Source organism: Colletotrichum lupini, chromosome 2, assembly GCF_023278565.1.
Source record: "Colletotrichum lupini chromosome 2, complete sequence".
Classification (NCBI taxonomy): domain Eukaryota; kingdom Fungi; phylum Ascomycota; class Sordariomycetes; order Glomerellales; family Glomerellaceae; genus Colletotrichum; species Colletotrichum lupini.
Genome location: NC_064675.1, coordinates 6,897,739 through 6,921,361, shown reverse-complemented (window position 1 = coordinate 6,921,361; position 23,623 = coordinate 6,897,739). Strand labels below are relative to the sequence as shown.

Here is a 23,623-nt window from a genome sequence, read left to right as displayed (position 1 = left end):
GAGTAACGTTTTCGCGCCGACGGACCCCCAATCGTTGAGTCAATCTTATGACTAGGAAGGATACAAAAGGACACACAACCGAACTCCAATCCCAGACTCCCCAGCCAAAGCCCAGACACCCAAGATCCCTGACCCACGGCTACCCAAAAACCATTGATCCAAACTTCCAGTTTTGCAGTCCCATAACTCTAGCAAGCATCGATGAACGCCAATCCGATTCGAACAAAAGTGGTATCATAAGGTAATCGTGAGCGCAACTGAGGGTATCCGTACTCTAATTGTAACAATCATGGCAAACAAGTGATGAAAGCGGTAAATCAGACTCAGCACAGGCTCAAGAAGAAAACGACATTGAGGAAGACGCCGAGACACGGTTGCTGTGCCTGAGCCCTTGCTTCCGCTGCCTCATGGCATAAATCAGGCCGCAGACATTGCAGAGGGTACGCGGCCCCGCGGGTCCACTACGCCACTGTGGTGTACAGGTGGTGTGGCAGTTGTGGCAGACGGAGGGATCGGACATGTTCTGTAACTGTGCCTCAGTGTAAGTGAACGTTCAGTGTAGCTAAACCTCACCGAGCTTCCATTGTGAACCAGGCTTGTAAGACGAATGTTGGAATGAGAATAAGACACGGACGTCGTCTGCCCGGAGAGATATAAGGAACATTCGATGAAGTTGCGGTAACTTACTGCATTTGAGTGATGGTTCCCGGCAGCAGCAGCATGCTCGGCTTGCCCATGTTGTTTGCGGCGGACCTTGCGCAGGTGGCTGGGGCGTCTCATTCGCAAGGTCGTCTCCTTTGACTTCTGAGAGATGGCCACCAACTCCGCCATGTCTCCGGTAATGTGCTGGGAAATCTTCTGCGCGTGTAGCAGCTTTGGGTTGCCGAGCAAGACTCCAGTCACCAGGCGGCCGCCCTCAAGCGCGGGTGCCATGCTATATCGGAGCAAGCCCTGGATATTGCGAAGCAGGTTGTTTGCATCGCCATGGACCTGTGTACATCAAGAGGGGGTTTGTCAGCACATGATGGACATGTTTTTTCGAAAATCCCATTATGAGGATCGAATTTTGGCAATCGCATCGGGTGGGCAGAACGCACTCTCTGAATGATTTCGCTGGCCTTGAGATGGTTCAGGGACATGGGCGCTAGTGGTTCGTTGGCGTTGCTGCACTCATTCTCGCTGGGACGGCGTCGCCAAGTCAGGGCCGGCATGGGCGCGACAAGATCTGCCGGGGTCCGGGCCATTGACTCTCTGGAAGATGGAATTTGGAACGGGCTCGGCCGGTTTGGGAAACGGACTGGAATCCGTCAAAAGTCGGACGGACCAATTGTCGTGAACGTAAGAGCGGGGCTGCTGCCAGTTTTGGGAATGGAAAGGAAGTCTGTGGGTGACGTCGATGGGTGGAGGAGGCAGAATGTTGTAGAGATCGAGAATTGTGAGAGGGATCGAAAATGAGGGGATGGGGCCTTCTTCGTTTATAAAGGAAAATCGAGCGTTGAAAAGAGGGGAAAGCACGGGACCGCCCAACACTCCGTTTTACACTTTGCTTTGCGTTTACGGTTCCACGCCCTCTCCAACGGTGCAGTCAGATCCCCAGTTTTGTAAAGTAAAACGGTGAAAAAGCCACCAACTTTGATAACACGGCAAGCAGGCACGGCCCAGATGCTGGACGGAAGGTTTTGTGGAACTGAAGTGAGGTAAAGCAGAGAGATTGATTGGACGACGTTCGAACCCATGCAGAACGTGGCTGCTGCAAGGGCGCAATGTTGATCCAAAACGGACCTTTCTGCATCCGTAACTTGCATGTTGCTATGTTGGAGACATGGGAAACGTAGAGTTTTCGATCCGTCGCCAGAGAACTCGATGTGCATCTATCGCCACCGACTGAGCATCACAGAGAATGGGAATTTGCATCGCTTTTCACTTCTCGATCTACGGTCAAATCCGATGGCGAATAATTTTTTGGGCGACGCGTACAGTCAACCTCGTTCCCAAAGATCAGGGCGAGGCGGTGATGTCCGTTTCGGTGCCGTGTCTCTGCAGCCCCCGGGTGGCGGTTGCGTGGAGGGATTCCGTAATTGGACTTTACAGAATAGTGGCCAAATTTGAAGCATTTCCTGGGGCTCTGATGTTGAGGGAATCCCTAGCCACTTTCCAGACGATTTTCCAAAGTGTTGAATGTGTCTTTTCTCCCGTCGGCCTGTTTGTGGCCTCTAACGCCCGAGTAAGGCGGCGCCGTTCGAGGTGAGGCATACAGTCATGTGGTGTTGTGTCACGAGATATGGATGTGGTTAATGCTGCCCACATTGAGTGGGCCCGCTTTTTGTGACAGTTATGAGCCCAGCTCCTATCCGCTATTACTATAATGGTTAAGTACCGCATTATCTATAGGTCGTATACCTAAAAAACGAGAGGCGGCCGTTCGAGTCTCCGTATAGGTAGAGGTTTTTCTAACTAATTTATTACCTATGGGGCTAAGGCTACTATCTATAGGGCTAAAGCGTAGTATAGACGCCTATTATACGGATAACGGCTCTAGGCGTCTGGGGGGTATGTCATGAGATATGGATGTGGTTAATGCTGCCCACATGGAGTGGGCCCGCTTTTTGTGACAGTTATGAGCCCAGCTGTCACAAAAAGCGGGCCCACTCAATGTGGGTAGTATTAACCACATCCATATCTCGTGACATGTTGCGTCTGGATCAACTGAGCGACAGAACCAGCCCACTTCCAAGGCCATCGGGGAGTGTGAGAAGATAATACTCCGCATGAATGAGGACCTGAAGTCTAGTTCACACCGTTGCCCGCGAGGGAGCTGATGGCACGGCGCGCAGTTCGTAGCGAGTTCCCAGTAATTGACGAGAAAAACGCAATGTATTGGATCACGTGAGGAGGCTCACGATTCCAGGAGGCAGAAACGGTAGGCATAGCATCAGGGAAAGACTAGAGATGTCCAGTCCTTCCTTGTGGCCGGGTCGAAGGTTCTCGCCGAATAGAACCATGGCAGTAGCAGTTCGGTCGACCTCCTTCCTTCCTTCCATTATTTCTTGCATTCGTTGCTGACGCGTTCCTTCCTCCTTCTACAGGTCTTCCATCTACCCCTATTTCGAGTCATCGACCCGAACAAACCTCTCCTCCGATAGACCTTGCTTGCGAACGACATCGAATCAATATCAAACCATACGACACATTAGATTCAACATTTAATAACGATGTCTCTCTTTGCCCTATCCCATCTTGCCAGTCTCGAGTCCGAACGAATAACACGAACGGCAGTGGAATCAACACAAAGTCCTGTCCATACTGGCAACCGGCGGTGCATATACTGCAAAGAACCCACACTCGCGCACCACTGCAACGAGTGTCAATCCAACTGGTTTTGCAGCTCCAAGTGTCAGAGGGCAAAAGCCCACAATATTGATGCTGCCAACTACATGGCCCTTTGCCCCGCGCAGAACAAACGACTGAATACCCACCGTTACCTCGCCGAGTCCCTCAGAGCCGGTACCTGCGAGCCTCCCACTGATCCGCAAACACGACAAGACTTCGGGTTCGATCTTTGCCAATATGGCAATAAACAAGAGGAACGCCTCCTTTGGGCGACATACAAGTGCCTTGGCTGTTTCTTCGACCTCGACAGCGTTGTTATCTAGGGATGGATGATTGCCAGGGGCAAGTCACTACTCGCCGAGATGATCAAGCAGTACTTTGCCGAGGTTCGCCTTTTGACCAAAGATGTATACATCTGGTGGTTTCGCCATAATATCTGGGTCATCATACCTGAGGACAGCAGAATGGGATATGCCATGACAGTCCATACCGATCTCGTCCGGGAGTGCGCCAAGATGTCACGGGTGTCCTGTCAGATCCTGAATGGCTGGGACCGAGATCGAGAAAGTTGGTGGACCGGGCACACCATTGACTACATGGCAGCTCGCGTACGAGAAGCCATACGTTCGGTGGAACAAGAAGATCAAGCAATGGACGGGGTCTCGAGCGACACCTTGAGTGTCGGCAATACAAGCGGCGACTCCCCAAGTAATGATCCCTCGCGTGGTGACACTACGTCAGGATAACGCAAACGATATCAGTCTCAAGAATGAAATACCCGTGCAAGATATCTATCAGAAATACTCAAGTGTACAGTGGCAAGAGATATCGGCGTGCTTACTCTGAGGGACAGACCTCAAGTAATTATGAGTACTAAACAAGTGTTAGAGACTTCCCACAGCGATACAGTTCCCCATGCGCAGGTTTCGTGCATGTCTTACAAAGTCAATATCAGGCAGCTCTCCAAAGGGAAGACGCCCATAAAGGTATGTGATAAGAGGCTGAATCATCTATAACTATCGTTTCTGATTGCATCTGCAGGCTTTCCGCGCTCAACTCTCTGGTTTGCTACCTACGGGGCCATGGTGCTGAATGCTGGCGACAAACGGCTCGCTGCATATACTGCCAGACCTTCAATCTATCCGTTTGCTGGACAAAGGATCGAGACGACAAGGGTCATGGGATTCATGCTGTCCATTTGAACTCAAAGAACTTCTTCGTCTCTCAACAAGCTTCACTTGGGTGAATTCGAGAACCATTACCTCCAATTCTCCCCCTCTCGCATCAGCTACTTATTTGCCTTCTTTCCACCAACTCATCCCTAACATTAACTTCTCTTAGCATCTGCCATCATTACAAAAATTTCGCACCAGAAAAGGTTCGCTCTCCTCTTCGCTCAACTTTGACTTGCTATTTCATTACTGGCTAGCCAATGGACAGCAAACAACCCCAAACACCAACAACACCATGGCCGAAGTCAACCCCACCAGCCCACCACCGAGATCCTGTTCAAGGACATTGTCGTGAGAAGACTTGCGACCGACCCACGGTGCTGTCGCCGGTCCCGTTGACGACGATTGATACTTGGCTCGCATCCCTGTCTTCATGGAGGGTCAGACCCGTCTCCGCCACAAGAAGGAGGCGCTCGAGGCGAAGGGCGAGTATGTCCGCACCGTTCGCGGCACGCGCTTCAGCTCGGTGCCCAACGTGGACCCAGATGGACCTCCCGCGGCTGGCCACGCCATCTTCTGCCCTGATGGCTTCAATGGCGTGCCCCTTAGCGAGATCGCCCGCGCTATGCAGAGTATGCCTGGTGTGGTAAGCTTTTTACTTCCCTACCGGTTCTTGCAGATTTGTTACTGATGTGTACGTGCTGCACAGAAGGTCCATGTCTTTCCTCGCAAGTAAGCCGACATGGCAGAGAGATACACTTGATGGGTCGCCAATTGAGATGGAAACATGGGCGTACACTGATTTGCGGTTGATTGAGATACAGAGAATTGTGCCTCGGCCTTAGCAAGGAGGCTTGTGACAGTTTAGATAGTCTTTGAGAGTTGCCCGTCGAAAACGAATCAACAATACCATTCAGTCACCACAGTCCTTGTTCCTCTGGTGGCTCTTTGCTAGATAGTCACTGTGTACCTCGGACCATCAAAGCCAGCGGCGTTTGTACCAATGAAGGACGAAGTAGCTATTTTGATTGACAATGAATTGTTTGAGATCTTGCATGGGACAAGGCTTGAGGGCACCTGTTGCTCTGAAAAAGCTTCGGCCTCAAGAATCTATGTAAGCGCTCCATCCCATCCTCAAGTAGTTAAGATCACCATCTAGTACAAGCACACACACCTACGTGTTGGTACCAACAACAAAACAAACACAGCGCTACATCACACCCAATACCCGATAGAAGCCAACTAACACCGAAAGAAACTTCCAAAAAAGAGCTACACTATGGAGAACGAGAAGAGCCAGACTTATTCCAACGAGGAGCAAGCCAAGCCCACAACCAGCTTTCTTCGAAGAGCAATGACACTGACTGAACTCCCGCAGACTCCCCAAGACCTGCCCGCCATGCAGATCTGGTTCTTCACTCGTTGCCAGTCCCGCGACCAAGCCTTCAATCTCCTCCGCATCTACCAGACCCTCCTCATCGACCTCGACTTCACCCCGCGCGAGATCGAGGGCTGGCTGGCACAGAGCCACCTCGGCCGCAACATCGTGATGCACTTTGAGAATAACCTAGGCAAAGTCCCAGAGTCCTGATGATGTGGTTGATGGCGCACATCTGGATCTTCGGTCTCGAGCCCGGTGCCGCGCTGCAGGAGGATGTGCCCGTCTTCAAGTTCTCGGATGAAGATGAGGAGTTTTTGGGGCAGTTTGATGCTCCGCCAGAGTGGGCTGGCATGCGTACCCTGGAGATCGAGTCTGCGATGGAGTGGGAGCTTGAGATTGTTAGGTCGTTGGCGCGTGTGAGGGCTGTGACGGAGCCGAAGGGGTTTCTGGAAAAGTGGCTATTGGGTCCGGAGGAGGAGGAGGAGGAGGAGTATCCTTTGACGTGTGAGCGGCGCCTTGAGCCCGATAATTGGAGGAAGTTGTACTCGAGCTGGGAATGGCGGCAGAAGATCGCGGACATGTGGTATCGCTCCCCCCCGACGGAGCAATCCGCCGGGGCCGTACCGTGTATTACGTATTGGGGAAAACTGGGTATATTGCGCTCCATACCTAACTACTAATCAAAACAGCAGTCAACCGACTCGACCGTTGTCTTCCTTTCATTAACTCCCGACCTTCCCCCGCGTGATTCCAGCCGTCTAGAGGGCGAGCTATACCCACTCTAACGTATATAAGACCTCCTAGTACTAGCCCGCATAGGCAGCTAGATCCCGCATTATATACTCCTTTTCGTTAAGGGTTAGGGGGCCCCTTATATATTCCCTTACGTCTATAATATAGCCCGTATTAAAAGGATTTCTAACTCTATAAAATATAATTTCTAAGCCGGTATTAATATACTAGATCTTAACGTCTATACCGGCCTAGCTATTTATAGCGTTTGTACTATTACTTAGCTAAATTCTATATTACTAAAAGGTACTTTATTAATTCTTAAATATACTTACGTTAGCTACGATAGCTATAGCGTTAAGCTAGCTAAGGGCACCTAGCCCGAGAGGGGCAGACTTATTAATAAGCATCTTTAGCCTACTAATTACTAATTATATACTAAGAGTAAAGTAGGTTCTTATTAAAGTAGTAGTTTATATATTAATAAGTTTATTTAGTAAATTTATTTAGTAAATTTATTTAGTAAATTTATTTAGTTTAAATAGAAAGTAGCTTTAGGTAATATTAAAAGCGATAAGAATAGAAAGAATTTTTATAAGCTCTAAAGAGTAGTAAATATTAACTTATTTAGCCCTTTCTTTAGAAACCTTTACGTTATTATTAAAGTTTAGAACCTCTACGGTTAAGGGCCGCCTCTAACTATTATAACTAATTATTATAGCTAACTATTACGGCTAACCTCTACCGTCGACCTTTTTAGCTAGCGCTACTATATAAGTATATTACTTAGCTTATTATTAATAAGTAGCTAAAGAGGGTAGCTTACTTATCCCGAATTATATAGCGGTTTTTATATTAAAATTACTATATTATATTAAGCGCGTACTTAGGGTATATTGCGCATATTATATAGTTAAAAAGTATACCGTATTATATAATTTCCCTTGAAAGCGTGATCCCGTTAAGGTCGATCTTTTGCGCCTATAAAGCCGGAAAAAAACCACTACATGTGGTATTACTCGCCGCGGAAGGATTGGATGAAGAAATGAGGTGGCGAAGCCAGGTAAGATTATTTTTCATTGAATTCTATGGATCTGCCTAACGAATTGATACCACGTTGATTCCACCAATGTGCCATGACTTACAGCTACATTGCGCTTGTTGCCAGTTATCGCGGGGAGGTGATTATCCTTGGCGCAGAGCAAGCGGAGATGAGCGTACCAAAACTGGCCGCGGGTTGAGGCCTGCGCATTTGTAATGATAGTATAACGAATGGTTGTTTGGCGTCGAGGTCGGCCGCTTTCGAGAGGGCGTTCGATGCAGGGGCAAGGAGGGGCGTCGAGCACAGTGCGTAGGACGTGGTGGGGGTCGATGCCATTGAGGCCGACGCTGAATCTTGTATGCGCTACCAGGTGATTACATATGATTTTTGGTATTGAATATGATGGCCTTCTCAATTGGCCGTTGTCGCTCGCGAAATCGTGGTGGTCTGGATGACTTGGCGATGAAGTTGATGGGGGGAGGCGAAGGAGGGACGCGGATGGTGGGGGCTTATGTAAGTGAAGCTGCCAACGTCAACCGTGGGAAGGAGCCGGTCCCAACTTCCTTCCTCAAGACGGACATACGGGGGAGAAGATAAGGAAGGAACAAAGCAAAAATTATAAGGCGCCTTCCATTGAAAAAGCAGTATTCTGTGTAAAGTGCATCGTGATCACTTCAAATTTTGCAAAAGGGAAGAAATCTTATGTCAGGGCCATCTCTATTAACAGCATGTCAATGTCAGTGGGTGCAGTACTATCAAGGCGACCGGTTCTCTATCTCCAAGTACAACTGTATGGCAAGACCTGCCGCATCCAAACCCAGCCATTGCACTTCCGTTTCCAAGCTCGATACGCCATATCGAAGCAAGCATCCGAGGGTATCGCAGAGAACAAGGTGGTGATGGTGTATGGTTTGTCCCATCAGGTAGCAAAAGGCACTGCAATGGTCAGCTCGAGCTCTCGTTGATGGGGAAGGGTAAGCTACTCACATCTGTGTAAACCTCATAATGCTAATGTCGAGCAATTGCCCTCATCATATCGAGGGGATTATCTTGCCAGTCTCGTCGAGCATTCAAGAGTACCAGTCAAAGTCGTCACCAGGTCGCTTACGAGCATCGTAGTACTCCTTCAACTCCTTCGCAGCGCGCGCAGCCTTAGCCTCGCTGGCAAGATCCTCGGGGTCCCAGATGTACTGGTTCTCAAGGAACCACTTGTAATCACCCTGGTAATCCTCCGGACCAAGCAAGACCTCAAACTTGGCCTTGATCTCCGCGGCCACATTCTTCAGACCATCCTCGTGGTGAAGCCACTCGTGGAGCTCCTCAGGCTTGACCTCAAAGTCCTCGAGGACGGTGCGGTAGACGTTGTAGAGCTTGCTCTGGTCGAGGGTGATGTAGCAGCGCGAGAAGCCGTAGTCGGCCTTGACCTGCGCGTTGGTGGGGATCTCGTCGTCCTGGATGGCGGCGAGGAGGTCGTGGGCCGTGGTGCGCTTGGCGTTTTTGTTGCGCTTCGCGGGGGGCTTGTTCTTCTTGACCGCCTTGTTCTTGCTTCCCTTGGGGCGGCCGGGTCCCATGATGGGTTTCTTGCAGGCCGGCTTGGGCTTGCGGGAGGCAGCGGCTGTAGTGGTCTTCTTGGAGGCGGCCTTGCGGGCGGCTGGCTTCTTCTTCTCGGGGGAGGGTTCCTCGGGCGAGGGCTTCGAGGGCTTCGAGGGCTTCGAGTCTGGGAGTTTCTTTCGGGTGGTGCGCTTGGGGGCAGGGTCCTCGGGGATTGTCTCGAGGACGGTGGCGGTATTGCCCTCCTTGGAGGCCATCTTTGTCAGTCTTTGTTGATACAGGAAAGGTGTGGATAAGTGGTGATTGTTGGAGGTTTGGAAGGAAAATTGCCAGGAGGAGGATGTGAAGAAACGTAAGAGGATGGGAAGACAATGAATTGATGGAAGGGAATTGCTTGGGCAGGGTCTTAAAAGATCTCTTTGTGGGAGCGGACGGGAATGAGATACTCACCTCAGACGATCAGATCGGTTTGGAGTATCCAGAAGCTTCACCTCAGCTTCAATCGACCGGGCAACTTTTATACTGAGGCAGGTATATAAAGATCGGTCCGTGGTAGGCCCTCACCCCGTGACTTCATAAATACTCCTCGTCTTCATTAACTACCCTTCATGCGAATATGGTCCTGGAATACGACGGAGGCGAAGAGGAGTGTGTAGGGGCGGTGGCTTATATGGGGTATGATGAAGGGGATCCTTTATACCCATGTTAGGACATGCGATGAAGTGCTGCCTATGATGTTTAGACTCTGTTAATTGAACCCTCGAACGCGGCCTCAAAACCCCTCTATTCTGAACATTCAATACTAGAGGAGAACAGGCGTTCAACGCGGTGTAAGGAAGTAGATACATCATGTCTTCATCACTCTATATCTCTCATTACGAGAGCTATGCAAGACGATGGGATTCTCTTCATGAAAGGCATTTCCCAAACTCCTACTCCAACAAGCAATACCAAACAAAACACAGACAACCTCACAAGTAACCTCCCTCAAAAGCCAACACCTCACTCCTTCCACTGAACCTCACCATCCGCCCCCTCAGCATCAAACGCCAAAAACGCAATCTTCCTAACCCACCTCTCCTCCCCAAACAACCACCTCCAATTCTCCTTCCTCACACTCCGCTCATGCTTCTGAGGCAAAAACCGCCTCGCCTGCTCCAGCTCAACCTCCATCGCCCACTCAATCTGCGCGACGCTATACCGCTCCCACGCCCTCGGCCACCTCCCCTGCAGAAACGCCCGATCGTCCTCGGTGAACTCAAACACGGGCACATCGTAGTTCTGGATCTCGCCGCACCAGACGTGCTTATGCTGCTTCACCCACCTCCTTCGCTCCTTTGAGATCTTGTCCCCGGCAAAGGCGGTCTCGAGCATGAGGTGCGCGATGCGGTAGCCGAGGGACTTGTTGGATTTCCACTTGTAGAGCTCGTGGGAGGTGACGCCGAGGTCTAGGATGAGGGTGTTGTAGACGCCCAGCAGGGCTTTCGCGTCGTTGAGGGTGCGGCAGCGGGTAAAGTACCAGTCCTTGAGGACGTAGATATCTCTGGGGAGCTCGGTGGACGGGAGCGTGTCGTGGAAGAAGCCTGGCTCGGCGAGGGTGGTGGTTTTCGTTGTCGTTGCCGTCGTGGTTGGCGTGAGTGTGCTGCCCGTAGTATCCATCTCGTCAGTTTATTCTCCTGTTGGTCAGGCTCTTGAGGGTAATTTGAATCTGTAGAGGGAGTATATGGTTGCCGGTTTGTTGTAGTTTCTTGCTGGTGTGGCTTATCGAAGGTGATAGTCATTGGTATTGTGGAAAGTTCTGGCTTATGTATTCCATCTCAGACTAAACCAACCTACAGCCAGGGAAACATTGCCATTGTAGCCGTAGACAAACAATGCCGAACACAAGGGATCAAGCAAGAAAGGTCAGATTGACAAAGAAGCTGTCAAAGCTGTTAGCGATAACCCAGATTGGACCAAGTCAAGGTGGTGCTTGTGTCCTCAAAGGCCCGAGGAAGAAAGAGGGCGGCGGCTTATTGCCCCGAGGGCCATCTATCATCATATTCGTCTACTGCTATGCTGCTGATGCGCATCAAATCGTGTAGCCAGCTATCCCGCCCAACAAAGTCTAGTAACTCTAGCCGGATCGTTGCAGTGATGCGTTCCAGCCATTGGGGTATCTCACGTAATACGATTGCTCAATATTTCCATCAAAGTTTTTTCCCACCGCCATTGCGTCTCAATCCCAACTCCTGCCAAGCAAGTATGACCCGCGAGCCCCCTCATTGTCCTGCGTCGCGCATTACTCATCATGCTATATCCTTGCTCTCCAGTATCTTGCTTAGCTCCTTCAGCCGCACAGGTTTAGTCAGGAATAGATCGATGCCACTCGCAAACGCTTCTTGCTGTGCATTGGCTGATGCCAATCCCGTAAGCGCGATGATCAGACAGCGTGACAGGCTGTCTTTCGTCTCTATAGCACGAATCCGTCGTGTCGCCTCGAAGCCGTCCATCACAGGCATCGAGATGTCCATCAGAATACAGTGATACTCGCCCGGTGCTTGGCGGAACTCGTCTAACGCTTCTTGCCCGTCTCTTGCGTTCCGATAGTCGTGTCCAAGCCTCGTCATGTACGTTGCCAGCATCTTGAGGTTGAGTGGGTTGTCGTCCACCAGGAGAAACTTGGGACGAAATCCTCCCGTCTTCTTTGGTCTGTGAGACAATCGGGGGGTGTCTTGGCCATCGAGCGTTAGCCTCTTGGGATGTTCTTCCGGCGTGTCCGGTAGAGCGACATCCTCAGGCCTTGGCTCCGTTTCTCTCGCCTGCACAGCTTGGTCGTCCACACCCTGCTTTGCTTCGACCTCGGTATTTGGCAACTCCTTCAATCTCTCGGGGAGATCCTCTCCGGTTGAAACGTCTGGAAGGGCTTCGGTGCTTCCCACGTCCGTGAGTCTGTCTTGTGCAAACCCAGTCGGCGTGTCGCCGCCCGCGTTGGACGCTTCGGGGCTGGCCAAGGATAACATTGTAGGAGTTGGTATCGCCCGTTCTTGCATTTTCGTCCATCGCTTGAAGCTCAGCAAAAGCACCTTGGCAAGTTTTCTCGGGCCAATCCTTGTAGACGAATTCTTAGTTGAAGCCGATCACTGATTCGGAAGGTACAAACTTACGGCTGTGAGATGAACTCAAATACGATGCGATTACCGGTGAATCGTGCCGAGGTAACTAGTTGGCGCGCGATAAGCGCGTTCCGGCATATCACCACGACCGGTGTGTTAATGATGCCTAAGCGGCGCTCCGTCAAAAGCTGCTCTAGTTGCTTTTCTGTAGACAGAACCAAGTCGGGAAGGAGTTGTTGCGAGGGCGGGATGGACTGGTCAATGATGTGCATATGAAGCCATTCCCTGCAGAGATTTGTGACCAGTGCTCCTTCGCTGGGGGTGTTGCTGGCCAACTCGTCGGGCATTTTGACTCCGTAGTCTTCAGGGAAACCCAACAGTTTGACTCTTAGACCCATGAGTTCGCCGACAGATGCCCGAAAGGTATCGATGTTGCCATCATCCACGTTGGCTACCGTTGGTGATGCTGGGTTGGCGCATAGCAAGGGAAGTTGAACCCTCACTTTCGTCCCTCGTCCGACCTTACTCCATACCTGGATAGACCCACGCAGCTTGCTAACTATCCGCTTGACCAAGCTCAGACCGAGACCGGCTCCGGCAGAAAAAGAGTCCTCCTGGGCGAAGGGCGCGAATAGATGATGTTGTAGGTATTCATGACTAATGCCACGTCCAGAATCTACCACATCGATTTGAATGATAGCCTTGGTGGATGGTACATCAGTCAACGGGGCCAGCTGGTTAACATTGACGTTGACGAATCCCTTTTCTGTGTACTTGAGCGAGTTCCCTAGGAGATTCATGATGACTCGCCTCAAAGCTCCAGGCTGTGTATGGAAACCCCAGGAGACCGCGGGTGAAATGTCGAAAGTGACGGATACGTCTCCGAGGATGAGTTGTAAATCCCCGATTTTGTTGGTTCTCGTCGCCATTTCTTCCATTGCTTGCATGCTGTCAAGTCTGCGTAATGCAGTAGTATCGGCGTGGTCTGTCGGTCTGTTGCCCGCAAGTTGGGCCACAGAGATGCGTTGGTAACTGAAGCCAGCACAGACACTCTCGACAACCTCTTCCGACAGAACGTCGACTTCGACATTTGATGTGATGCTCATCATACCAGCTTCGATGCTAATCTTTCGATCCCGAGCTCTCAAGCCTCGCTCACCAAATGTGGTTGAGTTTCTCCGGTGGTTTGACGGGCCGATGAAGTTGTTGATCTTGCTCCAGTCCAAGAGGTGGTCTATTGTTTCCAGCAGTGTGCGACCACAATTTTCGATCGAAACCAATGTCTCTCCCTGGAAAGCGTCCATAGTGGTATCGTGCAACAACTCTGCGCCAAGAATAATGCCGTGGAGCGGGGAGCGTAGCTCATGAGAAAGTGAGCTCAACAAGTCCGTCTTCGCCTTGTCAACAAGCATCGAGCTGACGTGATCGACCTCTGACATGATGACTGATGCAAAGGCGCGTAAGTAGCTGAGCTCGCCTTCGACGGTAAGCACTCGAGTTGGAGTCTTGGTACAGGCGAATCCGCCTGCGTACCAACGTTGCTTTTGTACGTCCCACAAAGGTATGATGGCCATGCTTCTGGTTCCTGAAAATAGGCCGCTGAGAGTTTTCCCTTCGTTCCGTCTCGAGTAGGCATGCTTTCGTTTCTTGTTTCGTTGCCGTTCGTCCTCGGTTGGGCCCCGTACAATATCTACGATCTCCTGAAGTGGTGTTTCTGGCTGTGCGATATGGTCGTCGCCGGAATGGTCGCTGGATTGGATAGAGCCGTTCTCGTCGAAGCTGAAAATTTTACCTTGCGGATATCTTCGTAACAATTTCGTAAGGAACTTTTCGGATACGGAGGTGTGATTCAGAGACGGTAGGTCTCCGTCGACGCTTGAGGTAGATGAGCTCGAGAAGCCGAGGACCGCACATAAGCTGTCGTCTTGGTCGGTATCGCTGCCCAACACACTCCCGGTACTTAGACTGGGGCTTGTTTGCTCGTCACTAGATGATGATGATGAGCCTCGGCCCCTGGCAGACCTCATGTTGGTCGCTCTAGGGACAGCAAGCCCTCCGAACGAGCCGATACTGGCGTCCACAAAAAGCACGCTCTCAACCTCTATAGCTTCTCGAATAACGTTGGCGGCCTTTGAGAAAATGTGCCGAATATGTGTCATGTGCGAGTCACCGTCTCCCTGCGAAACACTTTCTGTCCCTGAATGGATACTTTCCAAGGAGGTCCCGGACACAGATGGGAGTGCTTCCGGGTCTTGGTTTGGCTGAGGATATGGTCGAGAATCCGCTGTAGGCGAGACTGGCTTATCATCTGGTGCTTGGACTTCTGGCTGTGGCGCATTCTGCATTGCAACAGCAGACGACTGATGTTGTGGTGTTTGAGAGGCCTCGAATGCCACCTCTTCTCTGTTGCGTTCGATCCTTTGCTGGTGTTTGTTCAGAGCCCCCTCAAATGACGGGTGGTCATCGAACGAGTCAATATTATTCCTGTCCCTCCATCCCGACATGGTGCTCTTGCCCTCGACGAAGCTGCCAACGCCGCGAACCATCCTGTCTGCGCGTCGGTGATCGTCCCTGTTCCGTTTTGCGTCGAGATAGTTCAAGATCACTTTCGAAATATCCTGCATGAGTTGATTTTCCACATTGTCAAAGCTTTTGCGCGGGGTATCTCCGTAGATGCTAAAGACACCAATGTGTATACCGCTTTGTGAACGGATTGGGACTCCGGCATAAAAGCGACATTGCGGCGTGTTGAGACAGAAGGCTCGCGAAGAGGTCCTAGGATCTACAGAAAGGTCTGGAATAATGGTAACAGGTAGCTGATGGGGACCCGAAGGATGTTGTTCGTTGAGGTGATCGGAGATTGAGAGGATGAGCTCGCATATGCCGGAAGATCGTGGGATAGCGGTGCCGCACAGTAGCAGCTGGTCGATATCCCCGCGCTGGGTTTCTGGAGGATTGGTGTCGGGAGTCAGAGCCAGTGACTGCGTAGCTTCAGCAATGACGTACTGATACTTGCTGTCGAAGAGGGATATCATGGCCCGGGTCGCATTCAGGCGTAGAGCGCCGAGTTCAGCGAAGGAAGTGAGTGCCGCATCAGGACATGACCGAAGTTCCGAGGATGGCTTGAGATTGTTTGGGTCGTTGTAGACTGTATGTGCGATCAAGGAACTGTCATATCTGCGGAGGCGGTCAGGAAATTCAATACCAAAGATGAGCGAAGCTTGCATTGACGAAAAGCCGTCTAGGCCGATAAAGAAGCACTTTGGGGCGCGGACCTGAATGTCTCCCTCTCGCGGCGACCCTCAGAGACGGCCTTGGCCGGCGGAGTGTTGACCATGGCCGGGCAGCGTGAATTTTATATCACGAGAGACCGGCCGCTCCTCTGTCGGTTCTACTTGGTTGCGCAATATGGGTCGAAGCACGCCTTGATATCCGCGGGCGAGATGTTATTGACCTACAGTTTTCATGTCAACTTGAGCTACTATTTGCGCGACCAAGAACAATTCCTAGAAATGAATCATGCCGGAACATTTTGCGACCGAGATGCACTTGTCTGTGGCTATCAAGGAAGGCAGGGGGGGAACGAAGAACATCTAGACCAACCGGACGCAAGTGGGGGGGATGAGGTTGAAAATACACACAGTGCCCCTCCCTCTTCCCACGATGGGCTGGCTCAAGAAGGCCTTCGTGGGCATGCATCCCTGCGTCACCAGGCATAAGGTATGGTGAGTTGCTCAAGACAAGCGGCTGGAGACAGGCAAGAGTACAAGAGGTGTATAGAGCATAACCCTATGGAAGGTAAGGCTGATAGAGGGGCATAGAGGATTGCCAAGGCCAACGCAAGAGAACAGTGGGAAAAGGCGAAGGAATGGGAACAAGTAGGTGTACCAAGATTGGTAGAATGGGTAAAAGATAGGGATACACTCACAGGTAGGGAGCGGTCACCGCAGATGATTGCTTGTTGGGAGAGGAACGTCGCAAATGTCGGAGCCTGTCTAGAACATGGCGGGCGGAGGTGGGAGGAGTAGTGGAAAGGAATATGGCAAATGAGAAGATGGCAAACGTGAAGATTGCGATGAAAATGACGATGCGCTGGACGTTGAAAATGATGTATCGTTCAGGTCGCGCCCTCTCTCTCTCTCTCTCTCTTGGGCTGGACTAGGGCGGGGGGGGGGGGGGGGGGGGAGAGGGGGGGGGCGGGGAGGGCGGTGGAGGGGGGGGGGTGGGGGTGGGGAGGGGGGGGGGGTGGGGGGGGGGGGGGTGTGGGGGGGCGGGGGGGGGGGGGGGGGGGGGGGGGGGGGGGGGGGGGGGGGGGGGGGGGGGGGGGGGGGGGGCTCAGGTCGGATGCCGAAGAGGGCTGGCTCGAGTGATACGGGAGGTTCGCTTAAGGTGAGGAAGGGAGGCGAAACCAGGCGAACGAATTACCCAAGGGCTAGGCGTAGGAAGAACTCGCCGCAGATCGATCTCCCCCAGTTCAAGATTGCGGGAAGAGGTTGGCAGAGGAAGTCAAGCATGGAATAGAACCAAGGCAAATGGTGGCGATTGACGCGGGATGGGTGAGGTAAGTGGTTGACCTCAGAGACTGGACGACGGGATGGAGGGAGCTGAGTACAGATAGAGTACCTTAGGTAGAGAACAGGTAGAGAGCAGGCACGCAAGACACGAGCAGAATGCTCCTGCCAGAGCAGCAAGAAAGCACGACACGGGCCGCCGGGCGAGCAGAGAAGGAAGGTTGAGGTGAGCGATTGACAAGGCCACTGGCCAGGTCCAGACCCATGGTGGAGCCTGCTCCGTATCGGGGTGCTCTCCAGGCTCTCTTATTGGCTCTTCATTACAGTGCGAATACTTTGAGATGTACTTGTGCAAAACCTTGGCCTTTGGCATCTGGTCCCAATGGAAATTTCAGATAGCCACACTGGAATTCGCAAAAAAACGGACCGAAATTGGCATAGTGCCATCCAACATCTCCCCCCCCAATGCCCTGCATCAACAGTGCTGCAGCACAGTGTTTTCTAAAAATTGATGAGTACCGGGAATAGCCATCCGTGCCATCCTGCTGCTGGTGTCCTTCCTTACCTAAGCTAGTCGATATCGAGATTTCAGAATTTCGATGCGCACCTCACCGAATTGCCACTTTGGCCCGATTTAATGGCGTCACATACGTCACGACGGAAGGCACTCCACGTTGTCCATTGGCAAAAGCCATCATTCTCTCGATCCTGCTTTTTCTCTTGTTCTCTTTGTTTTGACGGATTACCGTCCTTTCGTCACTTCACGATTGGTCTTATCTTTCCCCCATGGTAGGTGGTGGCAGAATCCAGCATCTACGTTTTCCAATACCCTCCCTACCTTACCCGTCTCTACACTTGGACCAGCACCCCCCCTTGTGACACGCTCTGTAGACCTAGGCCTAGGCCCTTCGTTCTGTCGTACCTCACAGGCTAAGTCAAAAACACCCTGGCCACATCCGGTCTAGGGGCGGGGTTTGATTTAAAATACCTCTGGAATTGGATCATCTCTGAGCTGTATACATACACTCAAATTGTAATTTTCCTCGGCGTTGGAAACTACCTACTTGTTCTGCAAATCTGTGGTTACGAGCTGCAACAAGGAATGGGGTACTGGGACTGCTTTGATGCATGTTTAGAACTATTGTTGTATGCGGTACATGCCATGCGTATGCGAGGGCGTGGTGTGCTCGTGGTGACTCTTACGCATAGAAAGAAACGTACCGTAACAAACGGAGATAAAGACAGGAAACAGCCATGCATGCAGCCAGCCACCAGCAGGAATAGTAGACTTTACCTCTGGGCACATGCTGGGCGGCGGGCTTTGTTCAGTACCACTGTAACAGTACTCCAAAAAAAGGGCCCCGCGATGCCTGCGCTGGCAATTTGGGCAACTGCTCGACGGCGCTGTTTTTGATGGCATCTGATTGGATCCTGGACGGAAAAGACTCCGGACCAGCCAAACTGCAAAAGCACAAACATCTGCTCGCGGGGCCGTCGCGTCGCCGAGTCCACTGCAAGCCTCACAAAATGATAGAGCAGGTACGGATAGAACTTCGCCGTGACTCGTCCCTTACAGCCCAAGGCTACCCATGCAACAACAACAATGAGGGACTTGCCTAATGGGAATGCAACATTGAACATATTCGTGGATGCTCTTCGGAATAGACTCCTGCCACAAGACTTTCCCGTAACCTAAGCACCCAATGAGGGTACTTCCAAACATGCAGGGAAAAGGCAAGGCCCGATGGCTGTGGACCATGGTCTGGACCAAGCCTCCCGTCACGTGCATATACCGCTCGCGCTGCATCGACCCGCCTCTTTGATACAGCCAATCAAAAAAGAGGCCGGCTGGACCGGGGCCAAGCAGCAAGATCAGATCCCCTCCAGATCTGGGTGCACAGACCATATGTCATTTCACGAATGTCTTACCTAAGTACCTTAGGTAATCACTCAAGAAACTTACCTTATCGCTATCACTGCTCTTATCTGTTATCTAATCGCACAGGCTTCCAATTTCCATCTGTTTCGGCAAGTGACGATTCCCAAAATCAACAACAACTCGACAAAACAACAAACGGACGACACTTAGTACTACCTACCAGCTTGTCCTCTGCTATGATCATTCCATCAGTCACGGGTCGGAAGTATCGCAATTGCCTCGAGCGAACAGCGGTGGAAGTAGCAGCGCAAAGCTGCTCTGAGCTCTGAAGATGAGGTGTTCTCGTGCCACGGCGGTTCTGTCGAACGTCGGCTGTTGATTCGTCTTTGCTTCTTCGATTCGACTTCGTCTCCGATCCACAAGTTGCTCAGCCTTGCTCAATCACATCTGAGCGAAAGGGGTTTCCAGTGATATCGATGCTCTTCTCTTGTTGTCTTCAGTGTCTAACCATACCGAGGCAGTGCTGTTTGATAACCGGTGGCGACCGATCGCTCGAACGATAAAGGCTCAGCCTTCAACTCGAGTTCCGGCCGTGGAGGACCCTTTGTCTGCTGACAATCCCCGGGGGGCGTCTTGAGGACCTGGCTGTTTTCACCTCAATTCTGTACCGCAGCGGGAGAGGCTGCGGGTGGAGCATGTCGGCGTCCCGGTGCCGCGTGATCGACAGTATCGAAAGCATAGACAGTCGTTGCGATGAAGATCTTGCCGTTGGCAAGCCCGCCCGGGCCACGCACTCCGGGACCGAAGGATGCTGCTGCTGTCCGAACAAGATGATGGACGCCAAGGTGGGCCTGTCAGACTACCGCCATGACCTTTGCCCATGGTCAAACTCACCATCGAAAAACCTGCATGTCCCGTGGGCGATGCAAATCTTGGAAGTACTGCAAGTGCAGCAACTGCACGCGATTCGGCGCGGAATATACGCATTAGGTCCATGGAGAGCCTTGGTCGTTGTCTTCGTGACGGTGCACGCTTGATCGGCGGTGCGGCACTACCTGCAAGTGTGAGATCATTACTGAAGACTTTCTTTCTGTTTGCACATTTTGACTCAACGCCAATGCAGTGTGTTGGCGATGGACGACAATAGTCTCGGTGAAGGAAAGCAATAGCCTTAAACGGGACTTGCCGGTTATCGTATTCGCTGACTACGTCGGTATAGCATGGGAGCAACGTCAGCGACGCTGATGGACCAACCATCCGAGCAACGCGTGGCATACAGCGGCCGCCGTCGTCAACATCCACGACTGCTCCGAAGCGTTTCTGCCTACAAACGAAGAAGAAAGAGGGAGCAGTCATTTCCGCATCATTCGCCTCAAGAAGTTGCGTGACGCCTACGATTCGATAATTGGGATTTCGCATTACGAGATGCACGTCACGCGTTGGGCCAAAAATAATCCGAAACAGTTTTGGACCCCAAAATGGCCTTTTTCGATACTGAAGGCGAACAACGGCCTTCAGCCACAACGGTGATGTCAATCACTCCATTCACCCTCCTCTCCCAGAGACAGAGACAGAGGCAGAAGGGTGGAAGAAGAGAGTAAGAGAGTTCGGATTCGGGCCCGTCGGGTACAAAGCAAGAACTTTTTTACCCTTTTGATCCACCGCGGGGACTGCATACGCATAGTTCAGACTGCTTGTCATGCATTCGGATGAAGTCATTCGGCATCTTCCGCGGTGGGGGGTAGTTGAGCTCGTCTTCCCAAGGGTCTCCGGGGTAGAGCGGAAGGGTCCCCGACGGAGGAAGACAGGGACGGAGAGTGATCCCCACCCGGCCGTTCTCCAGCGGGGCCAGGCCCGGTGATGCCCATGAGCAAGTCGTCCCGTTGCTCAGGATGGGAAGTCCGCTTGGCGGAGGAGCGCCGGTCTCGACGTGCGACACGCCGATCACAACGCCAATTGCTGTCGAGGTTTTAGACTTAGCTCTTAGCTCCACGCAAGCCATGCACCACTTACACCACTGTCAATCCATATCGCCACGTCTCACCTCCCGCGACGGCTTCGCAATGGCGCGATTGCCGAACCTTCTAACGCGCGTAGGGCGCTGATCAATCATGCCGATCAGCAACTTCTCAAACGGTAGTCAACCGCTCAACTTTCTGGCATTCACACTCAGCGCCCTGCTTGAACGAGAAGAATAAGCAAAACACGAAGCACACAATTTCAGTATCCGAAGTCAAGCGGCGAATCTTATCTCGGAGATGGAATGGTCTCCCACTATCTCCAATGACCCCTATTGACATGGAGTAGGAGAACCCCTACAGGTCTCACAAACCCTTATGCGATCGACGAATTGTCTGACCTCGGCGAGAACAAGCAACACGAGCTCGACGAGGCTACTCAATTGGTTCTGAAAGGCTTCACTCCATCTCAACGTACCTTTGCTGTTGACATCTCGTAGGATTGTTCCTCCAGGCTCAACATCCTCCCGCAGTCCTTCATCCCTTTTCGCTGCATTAGACCCCGCTCAGATCGCGGTTGCATGCATCACAATAGTCGCCAGGGTTGGTGGAAGAGCATGCAATGAGCAATAAGCAGAATCCAATAACTCCCCTCCGGCAGCAAACCGGCTCGCACCAGCAATCAAGCATCACCCTGCAGTCTGATGTACGGAATTTCACGCACTCGTTCATTTCCGTGATAACAATCAACACCGTCCGACCATCCCCCAGATATCTCATCTGGATTTAGCGGACCAAAGACGTGCATCGAAATGGATACTCTTCCGCGACTGGTCCTGTGCTCGGGATCCTTTTGCGCACCGAACTCATCCCATTTCAAACGACCTAATGAGCGATTGGACTCGACCGACGGATGCGTGCGTGAGAGCTCGACAAGTTGTTCTCCTCTTTCTCGGCTACCTGCACCTTTATCATTCCTCCTCCTCTGTGTCACTCTCAGACTCGGCCAAGTTGTTGTTATTGACGGTTGCTAGTGGAAGGATTGAGGGGTAATCTTTCCTTCTTCACTTTCCCCTCACTATCTGACTCCGAGCCTTAATAGAACTCAAACAAGTTGAGACGAAGGCTTATGTACGAGCACAGATGGACCAGTGAATGAGCGCGAGACCAGTGTGGCCATGAGGCAGGGGCCCGTGCCAGCGTCTCTATGGGCTTTCTTGTTGGGGTGATCTATCCTCTCTGGCCTTTCTCGCGCTTTTTCCTCTGTGCCATTCCCTCCCGGAATCTCACCCACACCCCGCGTGCCGGCGGCGCTTTCAGCTGACAAGCATGACACCTCTAGGCATCGTTTCCGCGGGGATTTTGTGATATTTTTCTCGGCGTCGGATACCCACTGCTTTTATTTTGGACCTAGAGGCTTTCATGATGAGACGATGTGGCGCGCTGCTGTCTCACCCAACGTTCCTGGATCGTCTCTGTCTCAATGGCCGCACCAGCAGCGGCCCATAACGGTCCAGGCCAGCTATCCAGTCAGCTCCATCTCTCACACAATTCGTCTGCCATTCCTCCTGTCGACTGCCCCTTGCTTCCACTGCAGTGCAAGGCGAAAAAAGAATCAGGGCTATAGAAAGCGATGGGAAAGGGTGGGAGGGGCCAGTCAATTGGGCTGGGGAGAGAGTGAGGCGCTTTCTGGCGCCCCAGCCAGTCGGTACCGAGCCTGTGCTGCTGAGCAAACCGCCGACCTCCCGATGTCGACCATGGCACGGCAAAGCAAGGTTGCGGGGAGGGGTTGGCCATGACGAACATTGAATGGCAAACGAGCAAAGTGGCCGGTCGATGGTTCCCTTCTCGAATAGCGCCAACGCGTAGTGAGCCTACCAGTCGACAAGTCATCGACACAAGCGTCCCCGGCTACCAGGAACTATCGACCGGGCCCGAATGTGAATGGGCGTCGAGGGCAAAATAGCATCTTGTCGGGAACCTGCAAACTCTCTTGACTCACCATAGCAGGGACCTCGTTGCCACAGTCACCGTCTCAACTTATTTGCATCTGGAGTATCTCAGCTGCGAGCGAATCGCAGGGTCAAGCACGATGAAAAAAGTTCAGCTTACCGCCCGATGAACCAATACTCATCGCCAATCAAACGGCTGCGCCGCCATCCCTTCCCCTTACTGGCTTATCTTCTGTGGACGCCTGTTTACCTACGGCAAATCGCGTCGCGATCGATGAGCTTGGTGGGTTAGCTTGGACACCTGCTGCCCAGCTGGCCGGCCCAGAACAGCGCCACCAGTCGACTTAGTCATTCAGCTTGGCTTGATGGCTGGCGCGCTGCTTGGTCTTTGCGCCGTTGGTTACTGGTGCTTTAGCTTGAGCTACTCTGATACCAGTCTAGACTGAGCCGCCCAGACCACGCGGCACTTCTCGTCGGGTACAGCCCCCCCCCCCTCCCTCCTCTGAGTCTTCCCCCTATTGTTGCAGGCAGTCTTAGGCAGAGTCTCTGTATTGGGTTTGGGGGTTGGATGGCTACATATGCATACGAGCGAGCCATTGAGTTCACCATTGACGCGCATGAATTCGTTAAATCGCCGTGTCTGCGAGTGAAGACTTTGTGAGGGCGTTCACCCACCCTCAGCCTCCTTAAGTTAGGTGGTGACGATGCAGAGATACTTGGCACAAGGCTATGCTTGCTCATTTGCCCCTTATTTTCACTTCTTCAAGACCGTTAGGTTCGTTAATCACCCCCAATCAGGATTTCTTGGCCGTCCTCACCCCGCAGAGATTGTATGCTGATTGTAGAGGGATCATGCCGGGCGGTTCCGTCAGTGCGGCACGATGGGCGCCACAAGACACACACCCTACCTTCGACCAGTCGGGTATCGAGGTTCAGCTAGCTGACCGACCATTAACATGCTACGTGAAGCTGCGTGACCTTTAGTTCAATTAGTGGGGGAGCCATTCCAGCCCTACTCGT

General features: G+C 52.1%; 9 protein-coding genes across 9 annotated transcripts; 3 read left to right on the top strand and 6 right to left on the bottom strand.

Annotated features, from left to right (window-relative positions):
• Positions 1-334: 334 nt before the first annotated feature.
• Positions 335-1,244, bottom strand: CLUP02_04421 (uncharacterized protein; the record flags this gene model as incomplete). The annotated part of the gene is made up of 3 exons (XM_049283433.1): positions 335-529; positions 688-990; positions 1,098-1,244. 3 exons carry the CDS (start codon positions 1,242-1,244, stop codon positions 335-337), a joined length of 645 nt encoding a protein of 214 aa, XP_049140576.1.
• A 1,968-nt stretch (positions 1,245-3,212) lies between these two features.
• CLUP02_04420 (uncharacterized protein) lies at positions 3,213-4,857 on the top strand (the record flags this gene model as incomplete). The annotated part of the gene is made up of 6 exons (XM_049283432.1): positions 3,213-3,610; positions 3,671-4,010; positions 4,072-4,163; positions 4,219-4,316; positions 4,372-4,505; positions 4,672-4,857. 6 exons carry the CDS (start codon positions 3,213-3,215, stop codon positions 4,855-4,857), a joined length of 1,248 nt encoding a protein of 415 aa, XP_049140575.1.
• Positions 4,858-4,935: 78 nt separating this feature from the next.
• Positions 4,936-6,563, top strand: CLUP02_04419 (uncharacterized protein; the record flags this gene model as incomplete). The annotated part of the gene is made up of 3 exons (XM_049283431.1): positions 4,936-5,148; positions 5,773-6,048; positions 6,135-6,563. 3 exons carry the CDS (start codon positions 4,936-4,938, stop codon positions 6,561-6,563), a joined length of 918 nt encoding a protein of 305 aa, XP_049140574.1.
• Positions 6,564-8,727: 2,164 nt separating this feature from the next.
• Positions 8,728-9,465, bottom strand: CLUP02_04418 (uncharacterized protein; the record flags this gene model as incomplete). Its single annotated transcript, XM_049283430.1, has 1 exon — positions 8,728-9,465. The coding sequence occupies one exon, from the start codon at positions 9,463-9,465 to the stop codon at positions 8,728-8,730; it is 738 nt and encodes a 245-aa protein (XP_049140573.1).
• A 745-nt stretch (positions 9,466-10,210) lies between these two features.
• On the bottom strand, positions 10,211-10,867 carry CLUP02_04417 (uncharacterized protein; the record flags this gene model as incomplete). Its single annotated transcript, XM_049283429.1, has 1 exon — positions 10,211-10,867. The coding sequence occupies one exon, from the start codon at positions 10,865-10,867 to the stop codon at positions 10,211-10,213; it is 657 nt and encodes a 218-aa protein (XP_049140572.1).
• Positions 10,868-11,496: 629 nt separating this feature from the next.
• CLUP02_04416 (hsp90-like protein) lies at positions 11,497-15,640 on the bottom strand (the record flags this gene model as incomplete). Its single annotated transcript, XM_049283428.1, has 3 exons — positions 11,497-12,298; positions 12,355-15,523; positions 15,565-15,640. 3 exons carry the CDS (start codon positions 15,638-15,640, stop codon positions 11,497-11,499), a joined length of 4,047 nt encoding a protein of 1,348 aa, XP_049140571.1.
• Positions 15,641-15,694: 54 nt separating this feature from the next.
• Positions 15,695-20,112, bottom strand: CLUP02_04415 (uncharacterized protein; the record flags this gene model as incomplete). Its single annotated transcript, XM_049283427.1, has 20 exons — positions 15,695-15,757; positions 15,843-15,896; positions 15,966-16,004; positions 16,071-16,107; positions 16,232-16,450; positions 16,729-16,885; positions 16,941-17,178; positions 17,242-17,284; positions 17,427-17,564; positions 17,879-17,933; positions 18,119-18,506; positions 18,571-18,703; positions 18,818-18,834; positions 18,914-18,927; positions 18,983-19,125; positions 19,207-19,295; positions 19,362-19,510; positions 19,588-19,634; positions 19,718-19,898; positions 19,971-20,112. The coding sequence occupies 20 exons, from the start codon at positions 20,110-20,112 to the stop codon at positions 15,695-15,697; spliced, it is 2,346 nt and encodes a 781-aa protein (XP_049140570.1).
• A 226-nt stretch (positions 20,113-20,338) lies between these two features.
• Positions 20,339-20,806, bottom strand: CLUP02_04414 (uncharacterized protein; the record flags this gene model as incomplete). The annotated part of the gene is made up of 2 exons (XM_049283426.1): positions 20,339-20,652; positions 20,731-20,806. The coding sequence occupies 2 exons, from the start codon at positions 20,804-20,806 to the stop codon at positions 20,339-20,341; spliced, it is 390 nt and encodes a 129-aa protein (XP_049140569.1).
• On the top strand, positions 20,554-21,151 carry CLUP02_04413 (uncharacterized protein; the record flags this gene model as incomplete). Its single annotated transcript, XM_049283425.1, has 2 exons — positions 20,554-20,615; positions 21,001-21,151. The coding sequence occupies 2 exons, from the start codon at positions 20,554-20,556 to the stop codon at positions 21,149-21,151; spliced, it is 213 nt and encodes a 70-aa protein (XP_049140568.1).
• Positions 21,152-23,623: the final 2,472 nt, after the last annotated feature.